At 36.4% G+C, this 21042-nt stretch overlaps 1 protein-coding gene across 1 annotated transcript; it reads right to left on the minus strand.

The window, feature by feature from the left end:
* Positions 1 to 1051: 1051 nt before the first annotated feature.
* Positions 1052 to 11269, minus strand: LOC110698492. Its single transcript, XM_021875936.1, has 9 exons — positions 10920 to 11269; positions 7955 to 8119; positions 6671 to 7052; positions 6277 to 6551; positions 6042 to 6110; positions 5871 to 5927; positions 2849 to 2901; positions 2685 to 2760; positions 1052 to 2548 (listed from the first exon to the last, which is right to left on the minus strand). The coding sequence occupies exons 1-9, from the start codon at positions 10961 to 10963 to the stop codon at positions 1609 to 1611; spliced, it is 2061 nt and encodes a 686-aa protein (XP_021731628.1). The 5' UTR covers positions 10964 to 11269; the 3' UTR covers positions 1052 to 1608.
* Between the last annotated feature and the right edge of the window lie 9773 nt (positions 11270 to 21042).

Consider the following 21042-nt stretch of genomic DNA (forward strand, 5'->3'; position numbering starts at 1 on the left):
CAACCCAAACTCACACACCATCGTGTTGTGTTGTGATTGCTTGCCCAAACCAAGTTTAAATTATTTTAGCGTGTTTTGTCGTGTCTTGCTTCTTCAAAAATTACGATTAGAGCCTGTGATTATGTTAATACCACCCCCATGACCTTAGTTAACTAGTCTAGAGTTTGTCAAAAAAAATCTAGTCTGGAGGTTACATACATCTGATATCTCTTCACTTCTAATTAATGGATTGAAATGATCCCAAAACTTGTATATTAAATCTCATAATTAACCATCTACCCGTTTACCTCAAACGCAAATCTTCACTGAAATATATGTGATACATCGAAATAAAATAAATAAAACCTATTTATTCTTAATAATCTTAATACTTGTATATATAATTAATAAATTGCATTAATAGCTATATTCACCCCTGATATTATCCAAGTTGGTTATTATTAAATGTAGTAGTAATAAAGTATCAAAGTGAAGGGATGAGGACGATTGAATGCATGATAACTGAGGAAAAAAGGGATGGGAGAAATGGAGGAATAGGCAATAGCAAGCAAATAAAGCTGCTCTTACTTACTAAACTGTTGGCCTCACCTGCTGTGCCTCTGCCTGCATGCAGCGCAGTATCAGTATGTGTACATTGCCAACTTGGGTTCGGCTTAAAATACCAATGTACTCATCATCTCAACTTTTATGATATATAAATTAAATTCACTCTTAATAATGCTCCGTCTTTCACACACAAAATTAAAATCACTCCCATGTGATATGAGGTCCCATTGCTTTGTCCCTCATTCACTATCTCCTCTATATGCATCATAAAGCGATTCGGATTTAGTTTTCACGTTATTAGCTTAAGTTACACTGACACCAATGGTGAAACTATGATTTATATCATAAGGAGTTCAACAAAAAAGGTGAGAATGAAAAGCTTACTTTCAAATTTTACTTGGTCGTATTCTCTGTCCACAAACTAACTTGTTTAAAAATATTTGAGCTTATAATGTCAAACATAAGTTTAAATAAATTAAAATAAAATGAAGAGCGTAGACATTTAGGTATAGCAGTCTTGGCACATATGAGACTTTTGCATCATCTTTCCAAATATTCAAAATCATCAAGCATAATGATAGAAGGCTAGAATTAAAACAAAATCTATGCAGTACAAAATGCATCAATTCAGGGTCTTTTGGAACCCGAGTTTTACAATCATTTGAACATATGTGAATCAAAAACTAAATCCATCTACATAAATGTAGGGAGGAACTGAAATACAACAAGTATAAGTTTAGTCTAAAAGAGACTCAGTATCAACATACTACGTGAAGTCTTACCACATTTCAGCAGCAGCCGCATACAGTATAGGAATGTCACTTTATCCATCAAGGAACTAATTACAAGTTTACCTTCAGCTGACATGTCGCTTCAAACAGACGCTTCTAAAGTTCCGCCTTCCCTCAGATAAAATAACGGGAAGCCATGAACATGAAGCCAATCCTAAATCTAAAGATGATGTGACAAAAGACGTAACTGTAATTATGTACACCAGTCTACACCTTTAGGACATTCACAACAGTTACCACATCAATAATAAGGATAGATAAGATACCCTCATTAATCAGAATGCTCGTGCAAATCTTCCTTTGACCCTCCATCTACACAACCTAGTCGTTCCTTGGGAGTAGACTTAACGAGCTGTAGACGGGACATCACATACGCCAAGAGTTCCTCCCGGTGAGAAAACGTGAAGTCCAAATGGGCATAATCATATTCATTGTACGACACCTCTACTCCAGCTTCTTTCATTAAAGTGTAATACTTTCTAACCATTGACGAACGAATGACCTTATCTTTTCGACCCGCAACCAGATCAACAGGAATGTCAATAAGATCAAAGAATTCCCCCAAATCCACTGGCTCTGGAGATCCATAAACCTGGAAATTAGCATCTGGGTTCCCATAATCAAACATCCTGAACTTGCCAGTTCGCTTCATCTGTGCCATATGAAGAGCAACGTAGAATGATACTCCTGGCATGTCATTCATGTTGTAGTGCGGTAAACCTAGGACCCCAATCCAGTTGGAACTGTCTCCTCCTACAACATAACTCATAAGAGTTTGGACCAAACCACCAACAGCAGGGTAATTATGGAAGTCACGTGCTAATTTATTCAGCAGCATACGGAAGAATCGTGTAGGTATATAGAAAGCTGGCACGATCTTAACTAAGATGGGGGCCAATGCGAGGAATAGATGCTCAACCACGGTAAACGCAAGGTTTGAATCATCATGGAAACCAGCTGGTGATAATAATATCAGTCTTGAAAGCCTATGAGGTTTCTGTTCAATTCGACGCGTGATTACATACATTAGAATACCAGCCCCTCCTAAGCTGTGGCAGATTGCGCACAGATTATATGGTTCCTCATCACTGTTTTCTTCATCAAAGTCAGGGTACCGCAACTTCAATTCAGAAGTTTTCACCTCATGAATTTTCTCTAGCATAGCAGGAATATCCTTAGTGCCATGCTCATTGATAGAATACCGCCAATACCTATTTCATAAATAAAGAGTTAGTCTTATCACCGTTGCATCTCAGACTGCAGAAAATACTGTAACATGTTTGTTTTGTCTTAGTTGCTAAGTAACAACGGAAATAAGGTTCACTACAGCAGTATAGAAGAACTCACTGTCTTGATGAAATGTTCCTGTCAACATGTTCCCTTGAGACCAAACCACGGAAATTCCCAAGAAATACGTCATAACCTGTTAAACAGAAATGTTAATTAGAAGTATAACAGCAATGTTACACCATAGCATAGGGACAAAAAAATAAAAATAAAATATAGCATACCTTGATCAAAAGCTGCAAAAGCAGGAGAGCCTACCACTCCATTGGACACCCAACTAAATGAGAAAGAGAAAAAGTTAAAAGAGGAGCTAGAGGAACTGAAGATGGTATTCTAGTTGCAAAATCAGGGGAGAGAAATCATGCGAAGTATATAAATTAGCTATGTAACAGTATGCTACTGAAGGCAATCATAGCCCAAAAAGTGTTGCCCTATACAAATACACTCTCAAATAGGTATGATCATTTCAATATCATTTTCAAGCAGGTTTGGTCATCAGGAAAAAAAAAAAAAAAAAAAAAAAAAAGGAATAGGACTTTAAAGCGATCTAAAGCACACCAGAGTTTCCAGTTTGAAGTAAGTCATTTTTTATTTGAACTTTACCTTATCTGATGTCCAAATATGATGAATTGATGACAAATCATTAAGCCAATTTGTCATTTGCAATCTAGAAAATTATACTCTATCCATCCCAATTTAAGTGCCACAAATGAATAAGGCACAAATTAAAAGCACTAAAAGTGAGGGAGTAAAGAAGGCATGAAGGGAGATTTGGTGGGGTCAAATCGATGGGCATGTGTTAATGGGGGGTATATATGTCATTATAAGTTGGACTCCACTTTCCAAATATCGTGAGAAATTAATTGGGACGTACATTTTAATTGAGTATAAAATAGTCACTAGTAAATGTGTAGGTAAATGGAAGCTTTACAAATGGGAAAATAAAATTACAGATACGATGCATATTTTAAGCAGGTTACAAATCAGCAAAGCGTGATTTACAACTTAATTGGGCCAGAAGTAAATGGAATTTTGGCACTTAAAACGGGATGAAGGGAGTAGAGAATAATTATTAGTACATGTGTAAACTAAACTTTACACAAAAGACCAAAAGTAGCAGAACTTGGCCACCTACGCCAAATCTGCTCACTCACATTCACACAAACAAAAACCAAGCATTAAAACCTTGTTTTTCGAGATGTACATGCCATATTCATGCACAGCGACAGAATTGATGATAACTGCTTATATGCTAGATATTCCTCAGTCAACAATGAACCAGCATTCCAGCAGTGTAATAGCAACAGGCAAATAGAATCATATTTAATTTTAATAGAACGCGGAAAGGGCTGAAGTTTTGAGGAGATGCATACAAAAATCTCCTTTTCCAACAAACAAATTTTTACTGCCAATGCCAGCTTCACAGAGACCTCAGCTCTAAGAGTAATTTCCTTTTCCACTATCCTTAATCAGACATGATCCTAACATGTGGTCAAAGAGACAGGAAGGCTTCACTAGTAGAAGAAATAAAAAGTAAAAAGGAAAAATTAACAAGAATAATCCAAACTATGAGGTGTCTTCTCATTTTAACCCCAACTATTTTTTAACCTTGAATAATCCTAATTATACACTAACCCTTCCCTAAATAGGCTTTATCATTAAATTACTTGTTTTAGCCGGTACACTTCATTAAATCTTTGCTTTCTCTGTTCATTTTCCTGTCTTCTTTCTTTCTCTATATCTATCCATGGATTATACCTCCATTAATCATCTTCAAGCTTTTTTCTCCTTTATTCTTAGGTAATCCTTCCTACTTCTTCTTTTTTCCCCTTATTCCATCCTTCTCTAAACAACCCACCATGCCACATTTTAACAGTAACAACCTCTCCAACTCCCTACATTTAGCGATTAAATTATAATGTCAATTCAAGATTAGTTTTACTCAAGGTCTGCATATCGTCACCATTACCATCGCAATTAAGAAAAAAAACCACAATTAAAGACGCAGATTACCGACAAACAACATATATTAAGAAAAAAACGCAGATTAAAGTCCCAAAAATAAATTACCGCACAACAATTAGTTGATCGAACTCGTAATTGACAACAAACTGCAACTTTCCATTATCGCAATTAATCAAATACGCAATGACCAAAATTTTAGAATATCTTGCTGCAAATTAAACTCTTAATTGATCGAACTCGTAATTGACAACAAACTAATATGGGAAGCAAATGGCAAGTGCTAACTAAAATGGGTAGCATATGGCAATTACTAACATCACCATTAATTTCCAAACAGAGAAGGGTTAACAATGGATGAGGAAAAGTGAAGAGGGATGAATGTTTATTTTTTCAACAGGGGTTTAGTTGAGGAGAGAGAGAGGAATATTATTACTAAGGTAACCCATTAGATTTATTTTTTACCGGTTCTTTAGGTTGCCTTTAATGTTAGACTATTTAGGGAAGGGTTAGTGTATAGTTAGGATTATTCAAGGTTAAAAAATAGTTGGGATTAAAATGGAAGACACCTCATAGTTCGGATTAATCTTGTTAATTTTTCCAAAGTAAAATAGAAAAACTCTGTTTGACACGACACAGACTGGATATTAAAAACGTCCATCAGCCAAAAAGTAAGTTAGATCCAGATTTGTAAGGATTAACTGTTCCACGTCAAAAAAAAAAAAAAAAAAAAAAAAAAAAAGGGGGGGGGGAGAAAACAAGAACAAGAGGAAAAGCAGTGGCAATTCAAAGGTGATATTGCATGCTCTTTTTAACTTAAGAAAACCTAAGGTACCTCTCCTAAAAAACAGTAAGGCAAAAATGGTCCATTTGTGACTTTCAATTCCTAACCAAAAATAAAAGGGATCACTGCAAATGGCTTCAGAATCTCAAACAAACATCTCAACAATTGAAGGAAAAAAAGACCTAAAGTGACATAAATTGATGAATGCAGAACAATTGGTGCACCAGGTGGGTGCATAGAAACATCTTCGCATAAGTAGCTAAGATAGTAAAAGATTTCTTTACTTGTCCCATTTCTAAAAATATAGAAAAAATTAAAGTCAATTTCTGTTTACTGTTAAATCAAATCAACCCCAAAACACCATGTCCAAAATCATCCAGTCACTTTTCAGAAATTCCAAGAAATGGGCAAAGCACAAAGTTTCATCATTAAATTGTAGACTGCAATAATTTACTGTGTATAATATAAAAAATTAACAACAAAGGGCAGGGACAGCTCACCCCATAGATGAATCAAGTACTCCATGCTGTAAATAAACCGCCTTCCTAGAATCGCGTCTGGAAAAATCATTGCAACCATCAGAATGGTGACATTAAACCACTACATTATCCAAGAAAAGGGAAAAAGGACATTAGCAAAACAAAAGTTAGGAACTAAGAACGACACCGTACCTTGGAATTCTTTCCAGAAGAAGAATGTACCCATCTTCTGTAACCACATGGATAGCTTCATAAGGATACCTACAATGTGCATAGAACCATGAATACTAACATTATAGAGGTAGCAAAAACTAACAGGTAAGCCTATTGCTTCATGAGTGCGTCCAATATGTAACATAGTTTACAAAAGAAAACCAAATACAAGAGCTTGAATCTGTCAGCAGAAGCATACAACAGTCTTGCTTACCCAAATTCTGTGATGACATCTTGACAAGTCCGCGCATCTGTATTAAGTGGATGAAATGTTGTTTTCCTCTCAGTAGGAGCCGGTTCATGATCTCCAAGTACAGCTGTAGGGACATCTTCAACAGACTCATGGACATAAATACTGCTACTCCGTTGAGGAAAAATCCATCCAGATATAATTCTAAAAGCCTCTGATGGAGAAAGAAGAAAATGCGCTGTCTTGTGGACGGCATCAAAGACAGCTTCTATAACAATTTCAGTAGCTAGATGTAGATCCTGAGAGTTTCAAAAAGGCAAAATGATAAAAATGCTAAAAGACACCATTGGCAAATTTTACTTTACAAAGAACTTGAAGAATGTAAAGATACTAGCTATATAAAGGAAAAAGTGGAGACCTCAATAACTCCTCTTCTGCGGTCCGTAGCACGATGAACAAAATGATCCCTCAGACTTGGCAGCTTTCTAGGAGAATGAATAGGTGAAGGACACTCGGCATGTTGGGACCTATTCCCTCTTAAGATTAGACGGTAGAGCCAAAATGGAAACCCCAACATAAGTGTGAAGGGAAATAAAATCCATGAAAGCGTATACCCAATCAATGTCTGATGATTATCATACTCTCTCATATTGCTTGCCCATGAAGCTCGAGAGCTTTCAGATCTAGGTGTTGCAGGTGATGAGTATCCATCATCCTCTTCCCCAGAGGAGTATTCCACACTTGAGGTATCAGAATCCACAGACAGCTCATGAATCAACTGGTTGAAGGACGAAACACCACTGCCATTACAAAGAAAGGTCAAAAGTTGATAACATAGTAAAAACAAAAAGTCACAACATGCTGCTAGATATCTATTTTGCATAGTCCTCTACTCCTCTTTACTAAAAGAGAGGCACATTTTTTTTCCATATTTAGGAAAATTCAACTAGATTATAATTACGACACTCAAATTTATGCAGTTTGCACTTCAAGCATATAATTTACGGATAAATCTGATTCATAAATTAAAAAAATAAAAGGAAAATCCACATTTCACAACAATAATGAACTGAGAGAGAGAGAGAGAGAGAGAGAGAGAGAGAGAGAGAACTGAAACAAAAAGACAAGGTATGCAATCCTGTATCAATTTAGTAATGGAACATGGCTCACAGACAATAGGCAAACATAGTTTAGAAGCTCCAAACACAATTTAACAAGTGCTTTGTATATATAAGAGTAATATGTCTGTTAAATGAAGAAAGAGATCCCTAAGAATATATAACCACATAAACAATATCTATTCTGATCCTCTCTTTTTCCCCTTTGAACCTGCTATTTTATCTCATTATATGTGACATACTTAAAAGTTAAGAAAAAACAACTCGATTTCTGATGATTACTCACGATGTTTATAAGCAAAACCTTCATCACTTAATTACCCTACAACCAAACTATAGCATTACTGCATAAAACACTCCTATTAGATGCTATCAGAGGTTTATTAAGAGCAAATAGCCAATAGTTTCAAATTCTTGCAACAATCACAGTTAATGCCTTTTTTTAAAATCCTTTGAAGGAAGTGCCAAGAAACAACCAATAGTGATAAAAGAAGCATAAGTTTGAGAGAGTGCAATGAACAGAACAAGCAAACAATCAAACAGTAAGTGCAATTATTACAGGTTATCGATCAAGTAAATACTACCTTCCCATCCACCTTGGAAGTCGAGGTCCACGAAAAGTAGGTCTTATCTCAAGACCTTCCAGAATAGAAGCCTTCCCAGGCAAAATGGCTAGCAGAATTGCTGAGATGCTATTTATCAGTTTAACTATATTGTTCAAGGACTCATAGGTAACTGTCTTCACTGACCTGCAGAAATGTTAAAATAAATTATAAATATGCTATCATATATACAAGAAAAAGATCATCATCTTGAACATCATATGCATCTATGTGCACCCTAATCCCATTCTCATATGAGTAAATTGGACTTTAGCAATCACCAAGTATACTCTTTTTAATAATTGTGTGTACTTTTAAAAACAATATGGCAAAGATATTAAAGTAAAAGAAGCTCCAACACAATTAATGTAGAGATTGGTTTAATGAGGACAGGCTTTAGCCTTCTTCCTAAGGTTAATTTTAATCATTGAGGGTATGACCCAACTAGGGAAGTAAAACTTGCATCATGCAAACTCTTGAGTCCCCTATACTAGAATTACAGCATGATCAAATATTAACTGAATTTCCAAGCTTGTACCTATTGGTGTTGAATTCAGTTACTTAGATATGCAATGGTACATTTACCTAACCATCACCAATGGCGGACCTCGAATTCACTTATATAGATAACTGAATTTCCTGTTTCCATAGACAATTAAAGGGTGTAGTCTGGCTTCCTTCGCGGCTATACCTAACTTTCTCCAACGGCCGACCCCAAACTAATTTTCCAAATCAGCAATTGCAACTCAAATTCTCAAGCGGCCTGTATACAATTTAGCTATAGTTTATAATCTGGTAAAGAAGAAGAAGAGGTTGGTTCGGTTATTATAGTCCTTACTCCGAAAAATCTTCGTTTAAAGATCTAGTTGTTTTAGAGAAATGGGTCATGGGCTATCACTACCACCACCTTCAGGATTGTTAAAGATAGTGTTAAGAGTTTTGTGGACTTCAAGTGAATTGGCTTCAAATTCTATATTTTTTCGTTTTCTTATTGGTGTGTGTATGGTTCACAATGAGTTACTGGTAATCTGAAAATTGTATTTTTGAAGTTACCGAATGATACAAATTAGAGCTTATTTTAATGTTTTCAGTTTTTCACTATCAGGAATTAACTTTCACTGATTTAAACTGACTTTTACAAAATATTGAGTTAAAAGTGCAGAGAACTAGGCCTAAAAATGCAAGAAATACAAATTCTGCAGTTCTTTATGCTACTACAACAACTAATAATTTAAGGCGGAAGTAATTATTTATTTTTTCTTCAGTTCACTACCAACTCCGCCAGTGGAAAAACCAGTCCCAAGCTTGTATAAAGGAGAAGGGTTACGGTAGGCAGTGACAACCAAAATGATTGAGAGTAATAATAGGATGGGTGACCTCCTGGGAAGTCTTCGTGTAGGTTCAATTAGCCGACCACACTTATAGGATTAAGGCGTTCAAGCACCAACAAACCAGAATTTGGGATCAAGAAGATTCAAGAATTTGTATTTAAAATTTGTAAATTAAATCACTTTGAAGTGAACCAAAGACCCCCTAAAGTATCTAGTGAAAACACCAAGGTGTTTGGTTTATGAAATTTTGGTATGAGGTATAGGTTTAGAATGGCTAAAACCTATATCAAGTGTTTGATTGAGAGATTTATAAATTTAAAACCCATACCTCAAACCCTAAAGAATATGGGGTTTAGAAACCAAAGGGGAGGTGGCTTTTGTTCATACCAAACCTTTAGGTATCATAATAAAAGGGAAAAAAACAATCTGAAACATTTACAAAACACATGGTATTTTAGTATCAAGTTCTAAACTGATACCACTATGGTTTTATTCCTAATTCCAAACCTATATCAACTTGTAAACCAAATGCCCCCAATGTCACTCAGATAAGAGATCTCCAGACTGCACATCACAGCAATAAGCAATTTGAAACACAAGGACTACAAACTAGTGGACATGTGAAGAAACTTGATTGGAAAGATTATAAGGTAAAGTTTGGTAACCTCAAAGAGGTCCACAATAATCATTCTAATCATGAATTCCAATCCCAAAAGATACAATCAATTGGCACCATAAACAAAATGAATCGTGTACTTCCAGCATCAAACCAATCAAGTACATCTTCCTACAACAGTAAACAATTCGTTCATCACCACTTCGAAACCACTTTCCCTTAAAAACTCACTTAAGTAGGTCTTCCTAAAAGTTCTTGAAACGTTTTGGCAACCTCAAATCATCAATTGTTAAATACATATATACGAGTAGTTATAGAGGTTTTTATAAGCATGGATAACAACATAGGGATGGATATCGCTTTTGACAGCACCCATGCAACTCGATAAGCATCCTCAACTACCCCTGTAAGGCAGTAACATGTGATAAACACCTTCAACTACCCTCGTAACACTCGATAAACACCTTCAACTACCCACATACCACTCAATAAACATGTTTAACTACTCCGTACCACTCAATAAACAACTTCAACAGCAACAATGCCACTAAACTATTACTTTACGATAAGCTCTACAGCTCGGCTGTGTTCCAGTAGAAATTTCATGGTTAATAATTCCAAAACACTAATCGCTCCACAAAATCATACTTCGCATTTCTTATGCCAACATTTCTAGCTCAAAATCAAATTTAGATGATAGGCTTGATAGCAATCAACTTCATTACAGTTAACATAAAATTAGACAAAAACCCTACCAATCACTCATTAATTCAAGCCAAAACTCGTTAAATAACTCCGCAATTACAGCAAAAATGCACAAATAACTGGAAAAAAGTACGAAAAAATAAAACAATCATAATTTCCCCTCAACATGCGCAACTTACCCAGATGAAATCAAGCTCAAAAAATCCAATTCAATTCAATAAAATTAACACAAAAAATCCAAAAACATTGCTTAAAATCAAATATCAACAAAATCAGAAATCAAAATTCGACTTACTCCTTGGTAATTGCAATGGCGTTATCCACGATTCGCTGCATCATCGGCAAGAAAGAAAAAAGCGCTCAAAATAAAAAAAAAAAAAAAAAAGTAAAAACAAAAATCCCAGTTGAAAAATTAAGGAATCGAATTGAGAAATTCCAGAAGGAATAATGACGAATCAAGAGAATCTTGTAGCAGGAGGAATCTAAAAGAGGAGAGAGAAAAGCGACGAGAAGTGGGTAAAAAACTAAAAAGAGGGGCGACGAAATTGAGAAAGATAATAACAGCGCCGATTCTATGCGTACATACCTGAAACACGGATTTTTTGAAGTAAAAATTTAAAACAAGTAAAATGAGGAGTATTGCAGTACTACAATCTACAGTATTGTATAAAACGAGTAAAATTTTGTTTTTAATTTTGGCGTGTCGTTTTGTCATTTCATTCGTGGGTCGGCAAGACACGTGGGAATGTGTTGCTCCTAAATAATGTTGCGTGTCTTCTTCTTAACAACCACTCGAAATTCGCAACTTTTAAATCCAAATCTTTAGGATAAATACGTATGGTTATACGGGTATTCCCATTACGGCCATATTTTTTTTGAGCGGCTTCACTCTGCTAAAATCTATTTTCGAAATGATTAATAATTAATATTTGATAGGATTATTTGTGGAATTGGCCAAACCGTGTGGTAAGTTGACACATATCAAAATACTGCTCGGATAATCCTTGATTGACCGATTAACCCGTATATTGCACGACCTAAATATCTATTATTTGTTTAAAATAGTTGTCATTATCTTTACTCAAAAAATGTGTAATTATAATTTCATTAATTTTTTTTGGATCTTGCTAACGAACGCCTCCGGACGTTAGATAAGCATTTAAAATACTTCCTAAATTAATATTAACTTGGGAATGCATGCCAAAATCACGCGTCGATCGGTGTAATTATTGTTCATTTTAATTTAATATTTCTACTTTTAATTATCTTATCCAACGCCAATCTTTCTACTTTTAATTATCTTATCCAATGCCCCCGGAACGTTCGTTAGCTTTTGCCATTTTTTTAGCGTGATTTCCCTTGTAGTTAATAAACTAGGATAAGTCTCGTGCATCGCACGACTTAAATATCTATTACTCCGAATCTGTTTAAAATAATTGTCATTATTTACTCAAAAAATGTGTAATCATAATTTCATTAATTTTGAAAGAATTATTTATTTAGTCTTGAAAAGTAGGAGGAAAAAAAAGAGGGAAAAAAATAATGATGTCAAAAATACTTTAGGTGGGAAATTTTTTCATAATAAGTTGACATGTGTCCCTAAATGATGTCAGTCTATCCTATTTTAGTAATAGTTACTCCCTTTGTCGGACTGTCCCTTATTTTTTGCCCTATTCCAAATAACTGGGTTAAACTTTAAAATCTTTGACTATAAGTTCTCATTAATCTATAAGAGATAATATAGTCAAGTGGGATTTTGTTGGATTCGTCTCATTGTATATTTTATTACAATCTAGTTTTTATAATTTTTACGAAAAGAAGTTATAAGCATGATAAAATGTATCTTGGAGACCGTGAAAAGTCAAATGGGGCAAAAAAAAAAAAAAAGGTCAGAGGGAGTAATAGACTTCCTCCATATCTCTCCTATCACATGACCCCCTTTTATTTTTCTTTTCTCTATCTCCCTTTACTCCAAAAATCGCCTAAAAGTCTGCAATTACAAAAGTGATGCAACAAAAACAACGAAGGAAATATAAAATATAGTTAGTGGGGATATATTTAATTTTTATTAGTAGAAGAGAGAAATGATAAAGAAGTTGTGTAAGTGGGGTTGGTAGGAGAGAATTAATAAAATAGTGGTGAGCCTTATCAAATAAGGACGTGTTGCAATTGCAATTAATAAACACGAGTGTTGTGAGTTTGGGAGGACATTGTTAACAATAAAGGGGTTGGATGGAGGGCGATCAGATACATTTTTTATCACATATAAGAGTGAAGAATGTGTGAGCACTAGTCATGAATTCTACATACACTTGTGGTTCGCTTTGGTTGACGATTGTTAGGGAGGATTAGTAGTTGGATATATAGACTTGATTGGTTGACTTTGATGCATATTTGTTGGATTTGCCTTGAATTGATTATGCTTGGTTTTAGTTGATTTTGGGGTGAAGTATGTTTTATTTGTTCATTAATGAGATCTTTGGTTTGGGACAAGCAAAGGTTTGGCTTAGGGGAGTTTGATATGTCCATTTTATATAGTGATTTGCCCCCATCCCTTGGTCATATTTAGGAGTATTTTTGGCTCTACGGAGCTATTTTTATTACTAATATGCGTTTTCTAGTGTTTTCGTAGCTTTAGTATTGTTTTATAGGAAATTGCATATTTGGAGCATTTTCCCGGACTTAATTGAGCCACTACGGGCATTGGATTAGGATCGCGTACATATAACCACATTCCGTAGCCCAAGATTGCATTGGAGTAATCAAACCGGTGATTAAGGGCTCGGCGAAGAAGAAGAAACCGAGGAAATGGATCAAGTGTTAAAGACCCAAAGCGGGAATCTAGATTGGGCCAAGAAGAAGCCCAATCGAAGATTCCATATTGCCCGGATGCTCTCCCAACCGGGATGCCCTTTTCTGAGGCGCGCCCGGCCGGGCGAGGTAGGAAGAAAAGAAGTAGCGTAACCCGGAGGCGCGCCCTACCGGGTGCGAGAAGGGCAACTCTTTACCCAAAGGCAGGCCCGGCCGGGCGAGATGGCGCCTGACCGGGCGCGTATTATTGAGGAGCGATTAGCGACGATTTTTACTTTGTTTTAACTAAGATTTCTTAGCTTAGTATAAATACGCTTTGTTAAGCGAGACAATTACGTCATTCATTAGTTAATTTCCATATTTTAATTCTAAGCTTTTGATTAATACTCTTGTTCTCTCAACTCTTTTGGTTTATGCAATTCAATATTTCCGCTTACTTTTGTAACGATTTCTTCCCTTTTATTTTCAGTAATTTAATTGCTTGATTAATCATGTCTAGTTTTATTGCTTTGCTTAGCTTAGATTTTAATATGTGTGAGTATTTCATTTTCTAGGGTTCGTGGGGATCTATAAATAATATGAAGGGATAATTTATTATTGTTGATTGTCAGTGTTTTGATTGATTTTCTATTGATTGATTTACTGCTTTGTAATTAGATTAGGCCCGGTTTAATTGTATGAGTTATGCAATATTGATTCGAGATTCGACAGATGAGGATTGATGTTTAGGCTTAGTTTCAATATGCAGGTTAAGTCAAGATTCGAGAAATGCGATCTAATACCGCTAAATTAATTCTGTGATTATAATACGTAGCGAAAGCCCTTTATGATCTGATTGATTGATGCATTGATGATTGATTATTGTGTTTTACCCTGAAATATTATTTATTGGTGAACCTATACCCTAGGCTTTGATTTATTGATTTCCCCTTAATTTTATTTGCTTTAGTTTATTTATTCTCCTTAGTTTAATTCTCACAAAAACAACTTGATTACTTGAAAATTTAGATTATATTAATTATTTAGGAATAAAAAGATATTGTTTCCCTGTGGATTCGATCCTACTTCCCTATCTGCTTTAGTTAGAGGACTTAGGTAATTCTTTTGATTAGGTGATAAGACTAGAGCCTATCAAAATTTAGCGCCGTTGCCGGGGAAACAGTTTTTTTTTTATTCCTGATTATTTTTGTAGTCTAGATTATTTTCTTTTGTCTCAGAGGACACAAGTTCCTTGGGACAGTTTCTCATATTTGTTTGTTTAGTTTTGTGTTTATGCCCAAGAGTTCTAGATCAGGTTACATTCTATTCGATCTTGAAATCGAACGTTCTTTTCATAGATAGAAGAATCTTTTCAGACAAGTACAAGCTACTTCCGAGGGTAATACACCTTTGGAACCCCCATCTGATTCTAGCGACACAGAAGTGTCTTCAGAACCCGAATAAAAAATGGTGAATCCGCCACCACCACCACCACCTCGCATGCTCAGCGATTACTCGCAACCGTCCTTGACATATTTTCCACACCTTGCTCCTCTACCAAATCTCGAGGGAGTACAATTCGAGATTAAACCCTAGTGATCGAAAGGAAGCAATTTGGCATAGATAAGAATGAAGATCCAAATCTTCATATTTTGGATTTTTGTCAAATTACAATACCATCAGACAAGCTGGGGTCACGCAGGACCAAATCAGGGAGATTCTTTTTCCCTTTTCTTTATGTGGTAAAGCTAAACTGTGGTATAATGGATTGAATAAGATTGCTCTTGGTATTACTGAATGGAATTCTCTTGCTTTGAATTTCTATAATAAATATTACCCTGAGCGAAGACTGCCTTATTATGAAGTTCGATCCTAAATTTTGCCCAAGAAGCTGATGAAACTTTATACGAAGCTCGAGAAAGATTTAAGGATTTGCAGAGAGAATATCCGGATCATGGGATAGCACAGTGGCAGTTGATCCAAGCCTTCTACAAGGGTTTGGAAATTCTTCGAGATCAATCTTGGACTCAGCAACTAACGGAAGATTTATGAACCTTCAAGAGGATGTAGCAGGAATAGTTATTGAAGAGATGACAATTCATCATTCCCATTATGGGAATCCTAGAGGTTTTGCAAATAAAGGGAAATATAATGTCGATTCCGTATCCTTTGTGCAAGCTCAATTAACCTCTATTTGTCAGAAATTAGATAATATTAGTATTGCTATCCCTGTTTCCTTAGCTAATGTTTCTGCTGTTAATGATACTAGTACTGATGCTTTTTGTAAAAATTGTGGAATTGTAGGTCATTAGGCACAAGATTGTAGGAGTCCCGTGGAGCAGGTTAATGCCTTCCAAGCCTATAGGAAAAATAACCCATACTCCAACACTTATAATCCTGATCTCCGAAACCATCCAAATCTTTCCTACCGGAGTACTAATGTGCTAAACCTTCCACCTCCACAACAACCACAACAACAAGCCCCACAGCATAAATATTGCCAACCCCCTAACCAGAGGACCCAACCACAAACTCCACCCCCATCTAAAGATCCTTCCCTGTAAGAAATTAAAACGATGTTAGCCAATATGCAGAAGAGGTTGCAGAGTAGGGATGCGCAAACTGACGCGATGTTAGCACATAATAAAATTATAGATAATCAAATTGCGCAACTTTCCTCTACTCTGCAAAGTCGCCAACCTGGAGCCCTACCATCGCAGCCAGTACAACCTACAGTTCATGCAAATGCAATTACCCTGAGAAGTGGTTCACACTATGATGGGCCTTCTATGCCCAAAGATGATGAACTTGTTATAACAAAAATTGTTAATCCTGATTCTGTTATACCAAATACTGTTGTTACTAATCCTGCAGAGCTCTAGGGTAAAGCTAACACGTCTGATAATTCTTTGTAGGGTAAATCTCAGGACAAGAGTGGAGATGTGCGGGGTCCAGCTATTAAACTTCCATTCCCTAATAGACATTTAAAGAGTAAGTTGGATAAGCAATTTGGTAAGTTCCTGGAGGTTGTTAAGAATTTGTAGGTAACAGTTCCCTTCACAATACTAATTGCACAAGTTCCTGCATATGCTAAATTCATGAAAAATATATTGACTAGGAAGAGAGCCTTTAATGAGGTAGAGACTGTAGCTTTTACAAAAGAATGTAGTGCTTTGTTGCAAAATAAATCTCCACCAAAATGAAAGGATCCTGGTAGTTTTTCTATACCTTGTCATATTGGAAATCTTTTCATTTATAAAGCATTATGTGATTTGGGTGCTAGTGTTAGTGTAATGCCATCGTCTGTGTGTTCAAGGCTTAATATGGGTGATTTAAAAGTTACTAACATTACTTTGCAAATGGTAGATTGTTCTGTTAAATACCCCTTAGGTATTCTAGAGGATGTTCTTGTTAGAGTTGGTAAATTTTTTATCCTTGTTGATTTTGTTGTTTAAGACATGGCTGAGGATACACAAATTCCTATAATATTATGTACACCTTTCCTCCACACTGCAGGGGCCATTATTGATGTTAAAAATGGAAAACTCACTCTCTTTGTTGGGGATGATAATATCACCTTTAATTTAGTGAGGGTTTTGAAAGGTCTTATGTTAGAGGAAAATTACAATAGTATTAATGTGATTGATGTTATTTGCAATAATATCTTACCACAGGTCCTTGCAAGGGATCCCTTGGAGGAAGTGCTTTGTGGTGATTTTACTGCAGGTGATGCTAGTATTTGGAGCAGTGAGGTGGATGTTATTGAAAAACTCTCGCAATTGAACAACTTGATCCTAAGAAGAGCAAGAAGGTAGAAAAATAAGTTGAGGAATCAAAACCTGCAGAGGTAAAGAAACCTGAGCTAAAACCTCTTCCTTCTCATTTAAAATATGTATTTCTTGATGAGCAGGAACTGCACCCAGTGATCATTAGTACTGCGCTCAATGATTCCCAAATTTCCCAACTTTTAGAGGTTCTTCAAACCCACAAAAGGGAAATTAGATATAGTATTGATGATCTCAAGGGTATTAGCCCTGATTTTTGCATGCACAGGATACATCTAGAGGAAAATCACAAGCCATGTATTCAACCCCAAAGGAGGTTGAATCCTCACATGCAGGAAGTTGTTAAGAAGGAGGTTATGAAATTACTTGATGCATGTATTATATATCCAATTTCTGACTCAAAGTGGGTAAGTCCCGTACAGATGGTTTTCTAAAAAGGGTGGGATGACTGTGATTAAAAATGATAAAAATGAATTGATTCCCACTAGAACTGTAACAGGGTGGCGTATGTGCATTGATTATCGTAGATTAAATATTGCCACTAAAAAAGATTACTTCCCTCTCCCTTTAATTGATCAAATGTTGGAAAGATTAGCTAATCATAAGTTCTTCTGCTATTTGGATGGGTACTTGAGATTTTTCCAAATTCCGATTCACTCTAAAGATCAGGAGAAGACAACATTTACATGCCCTTATGGTACTTTTGTATATCGTAGGATGCCCTTTGGTTTATGTAATGCCCCTACTACTTTTCAACGTTGTATGATGAACATTTTTTCTGAATTCATAGAGTCTATCATGGAGGTCTTTATGGATGATTTTAGTGTGTATGGGTCTTCATTTGATACATGTTTAGCTATCTCGCTAAAATTTTGAAAACATGTGAAGAATGCAATTTGGTTTTATATTGGGAAAAGTGTCACTTTATGGTGACAGAAGGTGTGGTCTAAGGTTATATTGTATCTAATAAGGGCATACAGGTAAATAAAGCTAAAGTTTCTGTGATTGAGCAATTACCTCAACCAGTTAATGTTAAGGGGGTTAGGAGTTTCTTAGGTCATACGGGGTTTTATCATCGCTCTATCAAAGATTTTTCTAAAATTGCTAAACCACTAACTCAGCTTTTACTCAAGGATGCCTCATTTGATTTTACTGACGAGTGTCTTGAGGCTTTTAACAGGATTAAGCAGGCTTTGATATCGACACCTATCATATGTGCTCCCGATTGGGATCTCCCATTCGAGATTATGTGTGATGCCAGTGATTTTGCGGTATGAGCCGTGCTAGGACAAAGAAAGGACAAAGTTTTGCATGCTATATATTATGCAAGTAAAACTTTGGATGAAGCTCAAGTCAACTATGCCACTACAGAGAAGGAGTTTCTTGCTGTGATTTATGCTTTAGAAAAATTTAGATCATATCTAGTAGGTTCTAAAATTATTGTTTTTACTGACCATGCAGCTTTGAAATACCTTAAAGCCAGAACGGAAACAAAGCCTAGGCTTCTTCGTTGGGTTCTCTTGCTCCAAGATTTTGCTGTGGAAATTAAAGATAAAAAGGGAGTAGAGAATGTTGTTGCAGATCACTTATCGAGCTAGGATCAGGTATGATGAGAGTAAGGATTCTCTTCCTATAGATGATTCTTTCCTTGCTGACCACTTGTTTGCAGTTGTAGAGCAACACCCTTGGTATGCCAATTATGCCAATTATTTGGTAGGCGGTACTCTACCTCCTGATTTGTCCTACCAACAGAAAAAGAGGTTCATTTATGATGTTAAACATTATTTTTGGGATGACCCCTTTTTGTTTCATGAGTGTGCAGATGGACTTTTTCGCAGGTGTGTTCCCGAATGGGAAGTTCAAGGTGTTCTTACTAGATGCCACAACTCACCTTATGGTGGACATCATGGCCCCACTAAGGCAGTAGCAAAGATCAATGAGTCGGGTTTCTTTTGGCCTACCATGTTCAAAGATGCTCACTATTTTGTTCAAGCTTGTGATTCTTGCTAGAGGACTGGCAACATCTCGCGGCGGCATGAGATGCTAATAGGCCGTCGTTGAGCCTACCAAAGATAAAAACCTAACTTGGTCTCTCTAATGGGTAGAAAGGGAAAGTAAGGGTCGATCCCACAAGGACTAAGGGGAGCACTAACAAATATCGATTTGTGATAAGCTAAGTCAAGTCTTTTTGGGTTATGAGTTATGAAGAAAAACTACAAACAATAATAAAAAGGATCTTGGGAAGGTATCCACCAATTAATTCATTCACAAACTACAATTTAACATACAAGACATAGCAATTTGGGGATAAATTAGGGGAAGTCATCTAACGCACCCAACTACTCTCTCAAGCTAGAGGGATTACTTAAGTCATGAATACAACCTACTCTCATGGTTACAAAGCATAAAACAAGTGATAAAGCATAATCACGATGACATAAACATTCCCTTGACTAGAAATTCCTATTCTCATGGCATTTTAAGTCAATTAAGCATAAGAGAGCTAACTCAAGTTCATCTCTCGATCCTTCGTTGAGAAAGCTTAGATAAATAGTTCTAGCAATAACCACTTACAAGAACTAACAATGAAACCACTTAAGCTCAACTAATTAACATCCCACATTAACACATACAAACAAGTATTTGTAAATTCATCAATGGTTTCAACCATCCCAAGTAAAAGAACTACTCACAAATCATAATAAAATGCAAAACTAAAGAAAAACAATCAAGAAACTAATTAAACACAACTAGAAAGAACAACTAATCTAAACCATTAAACTAAGTAAACAAGAAATTAGGGAAAGCAATAAACTAAGAACAAAATCAATTACTAGAACAACTAAACAAAACAATAATTAAAGAAAGCAATAAAATTTGGGATAGAGTTAAGAAGTTCTCATTGGATTGTTAAAGAGGAGATAAAACACCATTGTCACACTAGCTTCTTCATCCATGTCTCAACCCTCCATTAAAGACTCTCACTTTCTCCCTCTACACTACTCATAATCTAAATTACTATCTAAGAAAACAAGATTACAAAACAAAGATTAAAACTACAAAACTAAGATTATAACTAAATCTAAGCCTAAACTAAGTGAAGATAATGATGGAGAAGGCAAAGGAGTTCATCCTCTCCAAGAAGAGAGAGAGAGAACGCCCCAAGAAGGAGCCCTAAGCTCTCCTTTTATTACGTGGTGTGCTGTTGCCGTCACGTTCCTGCCTCAAGTTGCTTGCTGCCTTTTATAAGGGGAAGAAACGAGGAAAAGGGATGCTGCGCTCCCCTTTGCCGTGCCCTCTCCGCTGAACGCCGCGCCCATGACCTTGTCTGGAGAGGCCTTTCTAGACCATCTCCAAGCCATCTCCAGAATTTTTGGGAAGTTTGTACCCAGCTCGGAGAGGCCTCTCCCCTTGCTGTCGCGCCCTTTCCTCTTGCTCGGAAAGCCTTCTCCAGGCCTTCTCCCAACCTTCTCCTGCAACTTGGGCATTTTGACCAAAGCATCAGAGAGGCCTCTCTTGGGCTTCTCCTAGCCATCTCTAGAGAACTTGGGGAGGATTTTGATTTGCTAGAGAGCCCTCTCCAGGGCTTCTTCAGAAGGTGAGGGAGCATAGATGGTTTGAGGAGGGGCTTTAAGAGCCCTCTTTAAGGCCTCCCCCATGGCTCCATAGCACTTGACTTCTTGAGGCTCGTGAACGGCTTCCCGAACTTCCCTCTTCTCTCGATTTCCACCTCTTTGGCCTACAAAACACAAGAAATATCCCAAATTAGTACAAATAGGCAAATAGAGGGGAGTACGTAGGGGTTAGCGTAATGATCGGAAAAACGGGGAAAGCCGAGCGAAA

The sequence above is a fragment of the Chenopodium quinoa genome, unplaced genomic scaffold (genome assembly GCF_001683475.1).
Source record: "Chenopodium quinoa cultivar QQ74 unplaced genomic scaffold, ASM168347v1, whole genome shotgun sequence".
NCBI lineage: Eukaryota > Viridiplantae > Streptophyta > Magnoliopsida > Caryophyllales > Amaranthaceae > Chenopodium > Chenopodium quinoa.